This window comes from Rhinoderma darwinii, chromosome 8 (assembly GCF_050947455.1).
Source record: "Rhinoderma darwinii isolate aRhiDar2 chromosome 8, aRhiDar2.hap1, whole genome shotgun sequence".
NCBI lineage: Eukaryota > Metazoa > Chordata > Amphibia > Anura > Rhinodermatidae > Rhinoderma > Rhinoderma darwinii.
The window spans coordinates 104,250,859-104,269,005 of NC_134694.1; the positions used below are offsets into that span (position 1 = coordinate 104,250,859).

General features: G+C 41.9%; 1 protein-coding gene across 2 annotated transcripts in view; it reads right to left on the reverse strand.

Moving 5' to 3' along the window:
• Positions 1-963: 963 nt before the first annotated feature.
• PLD3 (phospholipase D family member 3) overlaps positions 964-18,147 on the reverse strand; it is a 29,108-nt gene continuing 11,924 nt past the window's right edge. For both annotated transcript variants that reach the window (XM_075836088.1, XM_075836087.1), the window contains exons 2-12: positions 15,473-15,530; positions 13,163-13,231; positions 12,477-12,631; positions 10,209-10,392; positions 9,629-9,749; positions 7,799-7,926; positions 6,279-6,479; positions 6,040-6,179; positions 5,003-5,168; positions 3,758-3,857; positions 964-1,648 (exon numbers count right to left, since the gene is read on the reverse strand). In XM_075836088.1, coding sequence (XP_075692203.1) covers positions 1,455-1,648; positions 3,758-3,857; positions 5,003-5,168; positions 6,040-6,179; positions 6,279-6,479; positions 7,799-7,926; positions 9,629-9,749; positions 10,209-10,392; positions 12,477-12,631; positions 13,163-13,231; positions 15,473-15,499 — 1,485 coding nt within the window. In that variant the 5' untranslated portion in view covers positions 15,500-15,530 and the 3' untranslated portion in view covers positions 964-1,454. The remainder of the gene's footprint in view (positions 1,649-3,757; positions 3,858-5,002; positions 5,169-6,039; positions 6,180-6,278; positions 6,480-7,798; positions 7,927-9,628; positions 9,750-10,208; positions 10,393-12,476; positions 12,632-13,162; positions 13,232-15,472; positions 15,531-18,147) is intronic.

The following is an 18,147-nucleotide window of genomic DNA, read 5'->3' on the forward strand; positions in this document are numbered from 1 at the left end:
AATAGATTGTGCCCAACAAATAGCCCTCCCCTCCCATAGATAATGCAACACACTTTTTAAAGAAAAAAAAAAAACTTTACATACTCACCTTGATCCCCTTCCCGTGCCGTCCTGTTCCAATGCAGGCCTGCTCTCTTCTGAGCAGATCTGCTGCAGCTGAACGATGCAACCGACACAATGACGTTATCGCGCCGCTTGCACCGTTGAAAGGCTCTGATTGGCAGGGCAGAATGACTTCCCCCGCCAATCAGCGTTGTCGAAAGCTGCGCGCGTTGTCGAAAGGCGCTGGTTGGCGGGGAGTCATTCTGCCCTGCCAACATCATTGTAAGGCGCTGAATGGTCGGGCATGGAACGTGCCCAGCCATTCAGCATTTATGTGTAATTGTACCTGCATTCAATTAGATGCAGGTACAATTAGTGCAGTAGGTATTTGTTGGAAATTTTTACTTCCCTATTGAACTCAATGGAGAAAAATCCCAACAAATATGCAACAATTCCACAGCATATTTTTCCATGCTGCGGATGTAAAAATCTGCACCGCAGGTCAATTTCTGCAGCTTGTAGATCAGATCTGTTATACCTCATCCACTGTGCTGCCCTTGTTATACGCTGCAGATTTTCCACCTGCAACTACGAGTATGCGGGAAAAGAAACATAAAGAGTCATGTATATATCCCACCCATAGAGCTGGCAGCTGAAACCCTCAGTGATATCAACTTATTGTCTGGAGTTTCATCTGCGTCCGCTACAGAGCTAACGTGGTATTATCAGACGCCCATTCAAATAAGGAGTCGGACATGTAGTACATGGCTGGGCCGAATCCTCTACAGCAAGAACCACTTTTTGCAGTGGCTCTCTTCTCTGGGAGTGGGGTCCCAAGCAGAAGAAACCCTTCTATGACATCCATTTGCACTGTGACTGACCGATAAAGAGTACCAAGATATTGCATACAACAAAGTCATGTAGGTATCAATAATTTTTTTTTTATTGAAGTAAATTTAGCATTCACACTACCAGTATACTGAATGAGACCAGCTCGGTCATAATTCACACAACACATTTACTTTATCCCAATACCATCAGACTAATTGATTTTTGCCCCTAAAAAGTCTCAGTTCCATATAAAGTTCAGATGTCTCCATAACACAGGAGGTATATTTGTTCTTGCAGAGAAGTTGCAGGGAGCAGCACACGCACGACTGTGGTAGTGAAAGACCCCAATATTGCCCTCAATCTAAATACGAGAAGGTGCTGACCTTGCAGTGGTAACAGAAGATGATCAAGGACAAGTCCTTAGAAAGTGCTACAGTGGTGAAAGTTTTCCCACCACTGATGGTAACGGAAGACGGGAGAAATCAGTGGATCTAATACTTGTGCTCTCATTTTGATCAGGTTTGGAAGCTCTCCACAATGTCAGGATTTCCAGCTGTTTGGAAGCTCCACTGGTGTAGTCCTTAGAAGATGCACTTTGTTTTGTAGGATGTCAAGGAGTGGATTACGTGGCTATAATTGGAGTTCCAGTCTCTCAAAAACACGGCTTCCAGTTGTTTCTGCAAAGTGTTTGTGGCATTGGCAGTGCAGGTCTGATTTACCACTAGGGCAGATCCTGCTGTGCGGGTGAAATAATTTCCACACCAGTTGGACGTACCTGGGTGGACACAAAGCCTCTGTCAGTAATGGGATAACAGGCAGGACAATCTTAATCAACCAGAGCTTAATCATCTGCATAGATTTTAGTTCAACATAAATAATCTATGTCTATGGTGTAAAACACAATCAGTTCCGAATGAAAGGAAATCACCGCTTATTATATTGAGAAAAAAAATCTTTTAAAAAAAATTAATAAAATGTGTCCAGGAGTAAACAAAAAAAAAAAAGTTTTGCTTCCCCCCTATACAGCGTTACTCTTGTCTATGGGATGCCTGATATTGCAAGTCAGCCCGAATCACTTGAATGAGGTTGAGCTGCAATACCCGTCACAGCCCATGTACAAGAGTGGCGCTGTGTCTGGGAAATGAAAAAAAAAACCAGGCCTTTTCTTTTACTTTAAATATCAGAAAACCCCTTTAATTCTTTGGCTAGCTTTAAATGCAACATAAATTTTACACAAATCTTATCTACACTAGCTGTGCAGATTAATGCAATTTATTGTACGCGGTTATCAGCAATTAGAAGCTAGAGGTAGGCTGAGTGTATCGTTTAATAGAACTGAAGAGATCATCAGTCTGAGAAACTCCAGAAATATTTGTGAGTGATGGTATCAGTTAAAATATACGGTATAATTCCTTTAATCCAACATCTGATATTCCAGCACAACCGCAGGATAATGTAGAATTTCACAAGATCAGAAACTGAAGACTTTGCAAAAGGGAATTTAGAACATTTCTCTGATTGAAAATAAGAAGCAGATTTTGTTTCAATGTTTTATTTTGGGATTTCTTTTTAAAAGTTTCTCACCCCTTACAAGTGAGTTGTATATATTTCTGTGGCCATCTGATAATCCAGCACCTATAATGTTCCCAATGATTCTCATATAATACTGCAATTATTCCTCTCCATAGAAATACACATGCAGGGTTATGCCTCGTTTTACGCCTGAAAATAGGGCTCCAATACGTCGGCAAACATCTGCCCATTCATTTGAATGGGTTTGCTGACGTATTGTGCAGACGACCTGTAATTTACGCGTCGTCGTTTGACAGCTGTCAAACGACGACGCGTAAATTGACTGCCTCGGCAAAGAAGTGCAGGACACTTCTTTGCAACGTAATTTGAGCCGTTCTTCATTGAAGTCAATGAAGAGCAGCTCAAGATTTACGAGCGTCACAGACGCCTCGCATAATGCGAGGAGGAGCTTTTACGTCTGAAACGAGGCAGCTGTTTTCTCCTGAAAACAGTCTGTCTTTTCAGACGTAAAAGCCTCTCATCGTGTGCACATACCCTAAGGGGGCATAGGGAGAGGCAGTTTCTGCACCCATACTGTATTACATCTCTTACTACACAATCAAATCCATGTGCCAGGATAAATCGGCCGCTCTTCAATGTAGTGGCAGATGCTCGGAGCAGTGAGCCCCTGTTTCCATTTGTTGTCAATAAGCAGGTACCTATCCAGCCAACCGCTATTTAAGAGGTTGTTCAGGATAAAAAAAAAAAAAAAAGGATCTGCGCTTTTTCCAGAAACAGCGCTACTCTTGTCCATGTGCTGCGTCTGGTCTTGCCACTCAAACATTCAAATCAATGTGGCTGAGTTGCCATGCCAGACACAGCCCACGGACAAAAGGAACGCTGTTTCTTTTCTGACAACTCTTTTTAGACTTGCTTAAAAGGGTTGTCTTGAGAAGACAACCCCTATCCATATGCCCTATTAAGGTATATGGATATCATCGAGGGGGTCCCTCTATGAGCTCTCTGTAAGAGCAGCTCCAGTTCTGACAGACTTAAGCCGTCCTTGTATTACATGGACGGGCATTCATCTGAATGGCCACCATTTAATACTACATACTTCAGTATGCATGACTTCCCCCATAAGATCAGCTGATCAGCCACATTTTGAAATAGGGGTCTCTGATGAGACAACCCCTTTAATATATGAATCTAGCTTTATAGGTCTTGTGCCCAATAACAGGAATTGGAAAAAATGTTTTGCTTCGAAAATTAAAGAGGTTAGCAAAATAATTGTGGACCCTTGGTCTGGGGCATTAACACCATTGTGATCTGTAACACCCAAAACATAGCGCTGCATTATGACTTTTCTTACCTATGTAAGCCACTCTGTCGGTCACCATATACTTGTTGTGATTCACACGGGCAAAGGGGATCATCTTCTGCTCTGGAGATACTGGAACTACGAAAATTTTCTGAACAGGAGACGGAAAAAATAAAAAGAACTGGATTATCAAGTTACTCATTGATTGATATAACATACATCTGTAGTGAAGGTTACAGAAAGTAACACGAGACCCCAGGGGTTTGCAGCTATAGAAAAATTCAATGTCATAGAACAGAAAAATTTAAAAAAAATATTTAGAAACAAACAGATACAGATAGAGGAACCTGTCCACACAAATCCTGTTTTAGTATCACCTTTGCCATCTATTTTTAATTTGCTTCAATGCTTCCTAAATAACAAATGATGCAACAGTCTCCAAATAATCTCCTACCATTTTGTATCTACAGCTCCTATGCAGGCCGATAGGTCTCCATGGTTACAGACAGATTGTAAACAAACACTATGTAGTCTTATCCTGCAGTCACGCACTTTTCAATGTATTTGAGCAATAAAAAACAATGGTTGAAAAAGTGGGCATATCCCTTTAAGACTTCCTTGGCCAATTAGACATGAGCTTCCCCCTTCAATTATCTTGGATATTCACTGAATAGAATGGGGACCCTCTCAAGACTGCTGCTTATCTGAGTGGCCCCATATTGGGAGTTCATACTTTTGTGACGAATACTAATAATGGAAAATAGAGCAAGTCAGTGGAAGATAGATTCTAACATATGGGTACACATTTGCACCTTCCCCTTTTAAACAAAAAACACGAGACTAATGGGTAGACCCGGTCAATATGGCAGGCTACACATAGGTCTGGACATGTATTTCGTTTTTGGGATTGTAAAGTGTAAGTCCCTGTTCACATCTGCGTCTGGGCATTACATTGTTCTGCTCCGTTAGAGGAGCCGAACAAGGGAATACCGGAGGAAACAATTCTGTTGCAAAATGGACTTCACCGACGGCCGACTGAACCCATTGACTTTATTGGGTTCCATCAGGGTGTGCGTGGTTTTACCAGAAACAATAGTGCAACATGCTGCCCTATTGTTTCCAGTAATCTCTGCCAGATCTACGATGGAGGCCTTAATGGAGCCTCCAACGCAGAGGTAAACCGGTCCTAACCGTAGCCACTTATTTACTGCACATAAATATAAATGGATTATTGCAGAAAAAAATAAATGATGTGTCTGTAGGAAGGAGACTAGTAGGACACACATGAAAACCTACCACTTCTATCTTGTAGTGGGACTTATTACTATGCAGAGCAGCCAGGGAGTTCAGGAAGGGGAACATATAGGGTTTAGAATTTCCCCAGCAGCTGATTAACAGTCGGACAGTCACATGTCTCTCGTAAATGGCTTTTCTCAGATGATTGTCAATTGCCGGCCAGTACCTTCAAAAACAAGGAAGGGAAAGACCAGTTACTGCAAACTAAAAGAAGGTCATGAAAGTGAAATGTAAACACACTAACTGAGCAGTCCAGAATTATCAGAAACACTTCTCACAAATACAAGACATTTAGGCTCGGTTCACACGAGCATGTTCGGTCCGTAATGGACGGAACGTATTTCGGCCGGAAGTCCCGGACCGAACACACTGCAGGGAGCCGGGCTCCTAGCATCATAGTTATGTACGACGCTAGGAGTCCCTGCCTCGCTGCCGGACAACTGTCCCATACTGTAATCATGTTTTCAGTACGGGACAGCAGTTCCACGGAGAGGCAGGGGCTCCTAGCGTCGTACATAACTATGATGCTAGGAGCCCGGCTCCCTGCACTGTGTTCGGTCCGGGACTTCCGGCCGAAATACGTTCCGTCCATTACGGACGTAACATGCTCGTGTGAACCCAGCCTTAGAAGAATCACGTCTCAGTTCAGCAAACTTTGGTCACTGCTACAAACCATTGTGCTGTCACTTATAGGGGCGTCAAATGCCACGATTGACTATCGGAGGGCTGCATATCACATCCAATCATGAGCGAAAAAAGGCGTAGGCATAGAAATAAAATATAAATTTATATTTCCATACTGGCAGTCTATGTTCCCTGCATATTATTGGATGCCGCCATGTCCTTCTTCAGGCTCCACACAGCGCTATGGTGTAGGGACTTATAACTGTACTACTACTGATCTGTATATGAACTCTGGGCTGAGCTATGGTCTATAACAATATAGCCAGGGTGATATTGCAGACTTTATAGAGAAGTCTCTCATACTTTGCATCATTTGCTTTGACAGCCATGTGGTGTATTGATCCCCATATTACCTCGGTGGTGTAGAAAACTCCTCAGTGGGTGTATAATCCATGACAGAAATATACACAAACTTCTTGGCGTCATCTATAATGGTCAGGATGGAGTCGATATCATCAGTTCTCCCCTTTGCAGACAATGGTGGAGGTGAGCTCTAGTGAAGAGTTAAAAAAGAAATTCTATATTAGTAAATGCTCCAGTTATTATGTACTGACATGACTGGAATACATGCGCACAGTAATGTTGTACTTACAGACAGATACACGTGGGATGCTGTGTTGTTTAGAGACACTTCCATTGGAGTTAGTTTGTTGAAAATGGTGGAGAATTTGTCGGGCCATGGAGAAGGAATAGTAGCGTTGGCTTCACCCAGTGCCCAATAAATCTCAAAGATTTTTCCCAAATCTTGGGCAAGACAACTACAGTTATAAACGGTGGCACCCAATTCTTTAACCTGTCAGTGAAATGTATCAATAAGAGTAAGAAACGTATCACTCAAGCCCAATGTGATCAGCTTAAAGCTGGCCATACACATTACATAAAAGTTAGCAGGATTGGCTGACGATCTAGTGTTTATGGGGCCTCTCTACTCTCCCCTGACAGAAGTTGTCGGGGGAAAGAAGAATCGGGCATATTGGATTTAGAAATCCCTGATCCTTTGTTCCTGCAGGAGAAACAAAACGCTGCTCGATGTCTGGCAGCGGCTTATTCTCCTTTTCCAATTAAAATTAGCATGTTATGCTCATTTGAACCTGCATGTTTATTGGTGGAGTTGTGAGAAACAGCGGTCAGAAAAATGAGCGTTAGACCGACAGTTATCTCATATCTATGGCCAGCTTAAAGAGGACTTGTCACTAGGTCATATAAGTTTAACTGGTTTACTGACTTGAATACCGCTGTCTCCCTGATTCCAAGTTTGTTTGTTTTTTCCCTAAACCCCCTTCCCCGTTCCAGAGATACGGCCCACAGTTGTGTTGGCTCCCTATGTGCTAATTTGCTATAGTTATGCAACAGGGAGTGAACTACCCTCAAGTTGTTTCACGCTGATTGGTCAGCATCAGAGGCAGGGAAGCTAGCTCCACCCCATTGGCTAACTACAGCAAATTAGCATATAGGGTGCCAACTCAAAAATGGGCCATATCTCTAGATAAGGGAGGTCCAGAAACCCCCCCCCCCCCCAAAAACTGAATTGGAATCAGGGAGGCAACGCTATTCAGATCAGTTAACCAGTTCAACGTATATGACCTAGTGACAGGTCCTCTTTAATAAGACTACGTCAATGTAGAAAACTGGATACATGCTACCTTATTAGAAAAGACACACCCGTCAAATCTGTTTATAGATACAATCAGCATCAGCGGACAGTGGAATCCCACAGATTTAGGTGGGATCTACCATCAATCTCATGTCTACGGTGACCAGGAGACCATTCCCAAACAGCACAGAGACTGGTTTCCTCCAGGATAAGTGGCACCATATATTTCGGACTGTCTCTTATCGGGCTGGCTAGAGTTGTGGAAATCGCTATTGGCAGAATTATGGATGGGCAAATGTTCATAGTGATTCTATGGATGTGAAAAGAGGTGAATGGTTGTCAGACACCTCAGGTGCCGTTTATCCCAAGTGATATATAATAGAATCAGACAGAAATAATCCTGCTGGACATATTAATTTCCCAATCACCCTCCCTTGATATCAGACTTAAGGCAATGTCCATTTTTGACAGATCCCACCAAAACGAATCCATATCAGTAAGAGATATTAGAACATTACCTGTGTTAATGATCTCCAGTCCATGTTGGCACTACCAATATATATGTGCTTGCCATCCACCACCCAGAATTTTGTGTGTAGCACACCAGTAGTCAAGTGAGGCATGTCTACAACACGAACCTCCGCTCCTAGGTCAAGAAAAGAACGAGAGATGATGATAAACCAACAGAAACATTATATGCAGACAATACATAGACAATCTGCAAGTTGCTGCAAGACGACTGTCAATGTTACTACATACTAGTAGTTCTTTTCAATAAATCCTTTATTTCTGCGGTATGCAAAGTTTAAACGTGTAAGATCTGGCCTAGATATGACCCACTGCAGGGATGTTGCGGGAAAGATAGCACGAAGACAAGAGATGTAGCTGCAAACTCAAATTTTACTATTTTCAGACCGGCGCCAATGGTGGACATGGCCACACGTATACTCTGCCAATGTGGGAGGCACAAAATGAGAGACGGCTCAGGCAGGCGATGATGGCTGGCTCGCCGTACAGTGTAACACACAGGGCCAAAGGCGCCCTTCCTGATACAGTGGATGATCTGCTCATAAAACCTCATAGGCTGCTAATGGCTGCTCACTTGCGGTTTGTGGGAAGGCTCCTACCCACACCGACCACTGCTCACACAATGGGGAGACTCCAGCCAACAACCCACTGCTCTCTTTTCAGAACCTCTGTCCCAGGGCAATCGATCAGCGCCGTCATATCCAGCAGCACCTCTCCTCCGCAGCTCTCACAAATCTCTTAGGGTATGTTCACACGCACTAATTACGGACGTAATTCGGGTGTTTTTGCCCCGAATTACGTCCGAAAAATGCGCCTCGATAGCGTTGACAAACATCTGCCCATTGAAAGCAATGGGCTGACGTTTGTCTGTTCACACGAGGCGTATATTTACGCGCCGCTGTCAAATGACCTGTCACTTCTTTGGGCGTAATTGGAGCCGTTATTCATTGACTCCAATGAAAAGCAGCGCCAATTACGTCCGTAATGGACGTGGCGTTCAAGCGCCTGCTCATGCCGTTACGGCTGAAATTACAGGGATGTTTCCTCCTGAAAACATCCCCGTAATTTCAGCCGTTACGGACGCTGTCGTGTGAACATACCCTTATACAGCACATAAGTCCAGGTCACTCCAGCTTTCTCCTGACGCGGACCAACGTTTAGCGGGCTCACCGCCATTTTATATTCTAAGCGCCACCCCCAACGTGATGACGTTGGATAGCCACGCTGCACATCATCACTCGGTCATAGAGCGGAGAGAAAAAAACGGCATCCGGGACGTACATCCCGGCACTTTAGAAACCAGCAAGCCAACCATCATTTGCCTTACCTGCAAATAATACAACATTACAGTATAAACAAAGTTAGTCAATATAACTTGCACTCTGCAACGCCACCTAGGGTGAAAAACAGCAGACAATAGCACAAAGTTAAAAACACAGTGCACAAATGACAATATTGTTCTTGCATAATATTTACAAAGCCACGGACGGCCCGAAACACAAGAACATGTAAGGTAACAATCCCTTTTAAACTTGGGGTTTTATGCCCCGCATTTTACAAACGCACTGCAGAATTGTAAATGCAGCTCTGGACTATAAAACAGGCTATAGCCCGAGATTGATACAAGATAAGTCATGTAATTAATTTGCAAAGTAATTCAAATGTTTATTCAAATGAGGTCTATATATAAACTGTAAATTGGAGTTAAAAATGTGAACATACAATTTAACATGAGAAAAGATTTTTCCCAATTCCATTAATTTTAGGATGTAAACCAGTTCCTATTATTGAGCTGAAACGAGACTCTTGTGGGCTCTTACCGCTGTCCCTTAGTGCATTAATGTCCAAGTCTTTTGTTGGAGATCCTGATGGGTTGACCGCAACTCTTAGACTGATACCTCGCTGCTTTAACTTAATCATTTCTTGTAGGATTAGTTCTCCCTGTGAGCAAAATTATTTTCTTGGTTAAACATTTTTTAATCGGTAAGGGCAAATAAAGTCGCATAGAATAATATAATGATCACCCCTCTAAAAGCCTACCTAAAGGCAGCCATATACATTAAATATCTGTTGGCCACTCCATCTAAACTGATTAGATCTGCCCAAAAAATAAATAAAGCACAACGCATGTTTCAGCCACCGAAGTGGATGCAGCAAGAGAAAGCCGAGGTAAGTAGGCACGTGGGTAAATCACCGATGCCATCTTACATCCTGTGGGCGTGGGGACCGCCGATCTCCAATGTTTACATATTCTACCCATGGGCAGCAGAGAGCCTTCAATTGAAGAGCTGGGGATAAGGCATAAGGACATTTGCAGCTTTATGTGACACAACATAACAATTCAAAGAGACTCAAATCACCAGATAAAATGTGCTGTAAGGAACAGTGGACATGTTTTACCTGATAAGCGGAGGGATGCTTGGTATGGGTGTCATTATTGTTCAGAGTCCAGTAGAAAGATGCAATGTCCACACTGCTCTTAGCTTGGCTTAAAAGGTTCATCCAGCTTTGAAATATCGATGGATTGATAGTGGAGTTTGGTGGATATTGCAGTCCTTCAGGGATGCTTTCTACTAGAACGATACTAAAAAAAAAAAAGAAAAGGACAGGTGTTATAGGTTTACAATAAATGGTGCCATGTGAAAATGCAAATCGTAATCATAAGGCTGAGTGTCGGAAAAATAAAAAAAGATGGCTCTTGGAAGGAAGGAAATAGCCTTTAAAACCAGGCCTATGTACAACTTTGAAATTGTGTTGTTTTTTTTTGTGTCTATCAGTGTGATTAGTGCAACTTTCTAAATACTTTTTCTTAAAAATTATTTGTAATTTTTGAGATACAGCTACTTTGTATCCCGTATACAGCTGTATTGTGCGCTGAAACCTGTATCCGTCAGGTAAGGATCGAGCGGTTACCAATCACATCTAAGTTCATAACACTGAGACCCCCATAGACCAGGAAGTGGCAGAAGCCCCCGTGTGAGCGCTGTGCTGCTTCATTAGTCGTAGGCTATCCACGAAAAGCCAAGCGAGCCACATACAGACTCAGACTTTCTATTGAGCCCGTACACCGCTCCTAGGAAAGCCAATCATAAACTAAGCGGCACATCGCTCAGTCGAACGCTTATGCCGCTTTGTTTTAGTGATCAGTGGGGGTTTCAGCGCTCGGACCCCCACCGCTCATAACTTCTGACATGTCACTATGATATGTCAAACGTTTTTTTTAAAAGTTTACTTATACTTTAAATTATCCATTGCCAACTAATGAAAATGTTTAAAAACGATACAAGCCTCAAAAAAAATGGGATGTATAGGAGATTTTTTTTTGTTGTTTCATGCCAGTGCTAAGTAAATACATTTAATTTCAAGCAGCATAAAACATTCCATGATAGCACATGAATTAGGCCTCGTTCACATCTGCCTTGGTGTTTCTGTTGTTCTACTCCGTCAGAGGAGTAGAACAATGAAAACACCACAAGCGCCGGTTCGGTTGTACAATGGACACTATCAGAGCCCGACGGAACCCATTGACTTTAATGGGTTCCATCGAGTTGCTGTCAGGGTGTCCGTGGTGTAACTGAAAACAATAGCACAGCATGCTGTGCTATAGTTTCCGGTATTTTTGGCCGGTTCTGTAACGGAGCCTCCAATGCAGATGTGAACCAGGCCTTAGACACGTGTAATATAAAGTTGAACCTTTCCACCATTTGTAGTTTATAAGGATACGTTCACACGGCAAATTCGTTGCAGTAATTTCTTAAACTGAAAATCAATTCCATACATGTGAATAAAGTTGTTTCTGTAGCAAGTGCGTAGATTTCTGAAAGCCTCCTTCAAACGAATGGGACAGATATTTCGGCAACAAATTGAGACTATACCCTGTGTAAATATACCCTTAAAGGCTATGTACACCTTCGAAAGCGATTTAAAAAAAAAAAAAGTCAGTGTGTTTTGTGAAACTTTAGAATTTGTTTTTATTATCATTTTTTGTAACTTTTTGAGATACAGCTGTTGTGTATTCTGTATACAGAGCAGCTGTATCGTGCTTGAAGACCTGAATCCGTCAGGTTCGCGGGACTGACGGGTTCAGAGTTAGCAGGTCCTGCGTGTCTCTGACACGCAGGATCCACCTGTTATCCATCACATCTAAGTTCATAAGGTCAGAGACAATCAGGACCCGCTAACCCTGAACCCGTCCAGTCCCGTAGATCTAACGGGTACAGGCGTACAGGATTCAGCGCAAGATACAGCTGCTCTGTATACAGAATACAAAGCATCGGTTTCTGAAAAAGTAAAAATTATTTTTAATAAAACGAATTATAAAGTTGCACAAAACACGCTGACCTTATATATATATATATATATATATATATATACATATACATATACACACACATACATACATACATACATACATATAAATAAAAAAAGGTGTACATAGCCTTTAAGTGGTCTTGGTTGAAGGGGTTTTCCAGGAGTCAAACATTGATTAGTAAGGGTCTGACCATCGGGATTCCAGTCGATCATGTAATTGTAGGGGCACTGGAGTGGTGCTGCCCCATGATTTTGCTATTTAGTGGGGTCCCGAGGGTCAGATCCCACCCATTCTAATCATAGACCATCCACGTTGCATAAAAGCCTTTTAATAAAAAAAAGAAAAAAAAAACTCACTTGCATGGGTCGCTACAGCTGTTGTCCTGGTTGGCCAAGTTCTCAGCCCTTTCAGTTGAACTAGTACAGAGCAGGGGGAATAGCAGAAGCTGAGCAGCCATGAGACAAAACAGAACCGTGACCACAGTGGCAATGACCAACGCACACTGATAATACTGCAAAGAAGGGAATACGCATGTTACTCTTCTAGTCTTACCATATGGAAATATCTACATACACAACAATTTAGTATATGGCGTTTTTTTCTGCCATTTTTCTCCATATACTATTCTATACAACATCAAAATATGCCAGGAAAAACGCATGTATAAAATGTCACAAAATAAAATTCAAGTAGAAATGACATGCTTTTTAAACTGCTGGAAATAAATACTGGGGGTATATAGTAAGACTGGCGTTTCAAACGCCAGTCTTAAACTAATTTATGTTCGTGGGAAATGCGGCAAAATTTATTAAGCTATAAGCAGGTGTAGATTTGCGCCATAACTTATGCCAGTTTCTGCTGTAAATTATGGTAAATCTATTATTCCGTCAAGTGTTCCTCCCTCTAAACCCTATCCCTTTTATTACCACTTTCGGAAAGTGGCGAGATAAGAAAACGTTTAAAATTTTAGCGCATTTATGGCCCCTATTTTCGTTCAACAAACCCACTGGTATTGAAGTTGGAGTTTTGGAGATAGACGTACCCTGCGAGCATTGTTCTGTAAACGGCCCATGTAGATAAAATGATTTTCGGGCTCCTCTGGGGAGGAGATCTGGGAAAAAAACATAAAAAAGACTTAAATAAAACCCACATAAAATAAAATAAAAAATGTTTTGTTTTGACCCAGCATCCAGTAATCCAAGACGCCTAAAAACTCTTCACTTGTTTCCGGAATATAATGAGGATTGTCACAAGACCAGAAGCAGAAGTAACCAGCTAGAATTCTTAAATAATAAACGCATAACAGCAGATATAGAGTTTCGAGCTCCCCGTGGCTTCCCTATCTGCTGACGATGACTGTTTTAGTGTCAATAGTTTTTTTATTAGAAATTTTCATAAGAATATATGTTACAAGAATTAAAGCAACAAAGGAAAGCAATACGAAATACATCCCTCCATCCATTACTTGAAAAATAACACGTTACGGATATATCAAGAGAGCAATTTTACAAATGTAGCGATATCAACAACCGACCAAGTGAAGCCGGTCTAGAAGGTTATGTAATTGTATACAAAGTACAAGTTGACAAATGACAAAAAAATCCAAAAAATGACATAAAAATTAAAACAAAGTCAACAGGAATAATAACCAAACTAAAATAAAATAGAAGCACGTGTGTTTGTGCAGATCAGTCAAGCATTACCACATAGAGGTGTAGTTTATTCACACCTTTGTTACAACTCTATACCTGTATACAAAGACAATCCCTAGTGCACCCATGCCATATGGTTTCAAAATGCAAAAATGTTTTATTCCCGAGTGCTAAGACTTTTTCATAGCTATATGCGGTATTAATTTCTTCTTTCACGTCAGTGATGGTAGGGGCCGTTTTGGTTTTCCACTTGCGTGCAGTTTAGAAATAGTGAGAACATTACAGACCGGGGTTCTATTCGTTCCTGGAATTACTGACATATTTAAGTAGAGTAAGGCCGTCTGTGGATTCTTTGGTAAGTTTTGATACAGGATTCTAGAGAGTAAATCTAAAATCTAAAAATTGCATCCCAATAAGATCGTATAACAGGGCATGACCAAAAAATATGCATAAGGCTGGATTCACACGAGCACATTAACGTCCGTAATGGACGGACGTATTTCGGCCGGAAGTCCCGGACCGAACTCAGTGCAGGGAGCCGGGCTCCTAGCATCATAGTTATGTACGATGCTAGGAGTCCCTGCCTCGCTGCCGGACAACTGTCCCGTACTGTAATCATGTTTACAGTACAGGACAGTAGTTCCACGGAGAGGCAGGGACTCTTAGCGTCGTACATAACTATGATGCTAGGAGCCCGGCTCCCTGCACTGAGTTCGGTCCGGGACTTCCGGCCGAAATACGTCCGTCCATTACGGACGTTAATGTGCTCGTGTGAACCCAGCCTTACAGTACCTCTGTGACCACAATCCCTCCAACACAACCCACTCGTATCTGGATACGCGATTTGTATCTTATCCGGTGTAAAGAACCACATAAGTAGCTTGGAAAAGGACTACATTTTAAGGATTTATGTGCTAGACGAATAGACCTAGTCCGATTTTCCTCTTCCGCTACAATATGGAATGGCTTAAAGAGATACGATTTAACGAACTTCGTTTGATTATCGAACATGGAATATAAGGCTAGAAGGCCCTTTGCTCCTCTTGCTACTTGTGTGATAACTGCTTTGCAATGAGGGATCTGTTCTAGTGGGCAGGGAGACAATAAATGTACAATTTGAAGATGTTTATAATATTCTCCTTCCCGAAGTGAATACTTAAAGTCTGAAACGACACTGTCTGTTTTATGACAGTCTGTGCCTATTCTACAGGCTGCTGCGAACAGCGGGTGGATTCTGTTAAGAGAATTACTGGGCAAATGTGAGGAATATGGATTTTTATAATCGGATTGCTCTCTTTTATAAAGGTAACAAATGTAAATATTATAGGTAACAATTATTAGCCTCCTTTTTTCTTGTGACTCTGGAATAGCTAAAGGCCTCCAGTACACGGGACAGAAACGCTGAAGAATTTCTGCGTGGAAACTCCCCAGTGTAATACAGTAGCAACAAAGTTGATGAGATTTGAACAGATATACAGAAAAAAAAAAAGATATATCGAAAATATGTGTGGAAACAATTCTCAATCTGCATGTCAGTTTATTTTGCAGAAATGCTGCGGAATTTCCGAATGGAAATTCTGCACGTAAATTCCACATCATTTTCGTTAAAATTCTATAAGAGGAAACACAATAACAACAATTTTAAAAAAAAAACAGCATGTAACTCACATATAAAAGAAAAAAAAAAAATTGATACTCACTGGTTTGTAGACCACTTTTGGCTTCATTGTTTTCTCAGATCTATAAGGTCACGAAGTCCTGGTAGAACAGAATTATGGTTAAAACGACGAACCTTCAGACGGTTGTTTACAATACACACCTCTTATTAGATCACAAGCAGTTACGTATAGAAGTGATCACATTTCCAGCCATAGCGTTAGACTGGGTTCACATGGTGTGTTTTTTAGTTTTGTTAGATAAACTCCCATGTCTCGCAATGAGAGTTCATCCACCAACACCAAAAAAAAATGCATGCTAAAAACGCACCATGTGAACCCAGCCTTAATATGGTATTTAGATTCTTTTAAAGGGGGTTATGTTGGGACCAAAAATTATTAGCAGAGTACTTACTGCAGTATGTAATTACACTCGCTAATATACATTCTGGGGACCCGTCGTGCTGATTCTGAGATTTTCATGGATTTTTATAGCGCTGCTGAGGACCGGAAGTCTTCTTTGATGACGATACGACTGTCATTTGAGGGGCCCCGCTGTACTCTTTGTACAAGCAGTAGCCATAGTACAGCGATTACATAGAACACAGAGGGGTTGGTCACGTTACGAAGAGTCGTATAGTCTTTAAAGAAGACTGTGCAACTAGACTTCCGACCCCCGGCAGCGCTATAAAAATCTATGAAAATCTCATAATCAGCGCGAAGGGGGATCGGAATGTATATTAGTGAGTGCACTCACATACTGTAGTGACTACTCTGCTAATAATTTTTGGTCCCCGCATAACCCCTTTAATGACCAATTGCATGTGGTTCAGCTTAACGTCATTCAGTACTATCCAATGTCATCTAAATTTGCTAAGGCCATGGCTACTGCACTGACACTTTTTGTAGTACTACTAATTGATTTTAACTATTGAGTGACAGCTGCAGTCCACAATATTGCATACAATTCATTGTGCAGCTGTAGATCAATAGTTCAAATCTATCAGTAGCGCTACAAGAAGTCTAGGTGTAGTCCTGGCTTTAATTCTGAAGCTCTAGATCAAGTGTTCTTGCCTTTTTACTGCTGTTCTTATTGTTATGAGAGCTGGGGAATTAAAGAGGCTCTGTCACCACATTATAAGTGCCCTGTCTCCTACATAAGGAGATCGGCGCTATAATGTAGGTGACAGTAATGCTTTTTATTTAAAAAAACGATCTATTTTCACCACTTTATTAGCGATTTTAGATTTATGCTAATGAGTTGCTTAATGCCCAAGTGGGCGTATTTTTACTTTAGACCAAGTGGGCGTTGTACAGAGGAGTGTATGACGCTGACCAATCAGCGTCATGCACTCCTCTCCATTCATTTACTCAGCGCATAGGGATCCTGCTAGATCCTTATGTGCTGTCTTATACTAACACATTAACGATACTGAAGTGTTTAGACAGTGAATAGACATTCCACGGGATGTCTATTCACAATCTCTGCACTTCGTTACTCTGTCTGTTGTAGTTACAGCAGAGCAAGCGTAATCTCATTGCAACCTGTCATTTACCGCGTAATCTCGCGAGATCACGCTTCCTCTGCTGAAACTACCACAGACAGAGCAACGAAGTGCAGAGATTGTGAATAGACATCCCGTGGAATGTCTATTCACTGTCTAAACACTTCAGTATCGTTAATGTGTTCGTATAAGGCCCCATGCACACGACCGTGCCCGCAATCACGGCCCGCGATTGCGGGCACGGCCGGCCGCTGACTGACAGCCGCATTTTCGGGCCGTGCTCCCATACAAAGTATGGCAGCACGGCCCGCAAAATGCGAAAGAACGGACATGTTCCATAATTCCCGGAACATTTCCACGGCACGGACACCCTTCCGTAGTGCTACGGAAAGGTGTCAGTGTTCAATGAAAGTGAATGGCTCCGTTTTTGCGGACCGCAATTGCGGTCCGCAAAAACGGAGGTTTTTTTACGGTCGTGTGCATGGGGCCTAAGACAGCACATAGTGATCTAAAAGGATCCCTATGCGCTGCCTAAATGAATGGGGAGGACTGCATGATGCTGATTGGTCAGCGTCAGACACTCCTCTGTACAACGCCGACTTGGTCTAAAGTAAAAATACGCCCACTTGGGCATTAAGCAACTCATTAGCATAAATCTAAAATTGCTAATAAAGTGGTGAAAACAGATAGTTTTTTTAAAATAATACTGTCACCTACATTATAGCGCCGATCTCCTTATGTAGGCGACAGGGAACTTATAATGTGGTGACAGAGCCTCTTTAAAGATGAAACCACAGATTGCAGAAGTTAAAGTCCTATGCTGGTGAGGGTCCGGCTGTGTAGTCAAGTTTCAGATAGAAGCTGGCCATGTGACTAGTGACCATGATTCATTTCCTGCAATACAACACGTAGACCACAACTGACAAGGAGATTATTTTGCTGATCTTCTAACTATTCCGTAACGTTGCATTAGAACTGGATTTAAATGGTCATCAACTTTTTGCCGGTGACTGTCTTAACCCCTTCCCCCTGCTTGCTTTCTGGGCCCTAATGACCCAGCTTTTTTTTACATTTTTCCATCGTCACATTCGAAGAGCTATAACTTTTTTATTTTTGCGTCGACATAGCTGTATAAGGTCTTGTTTTTTGCGGGACAAGTTGTACTTTTTAATAGCACCATTTTGGGGTACATATTATTTATTCATTAACTTTTAT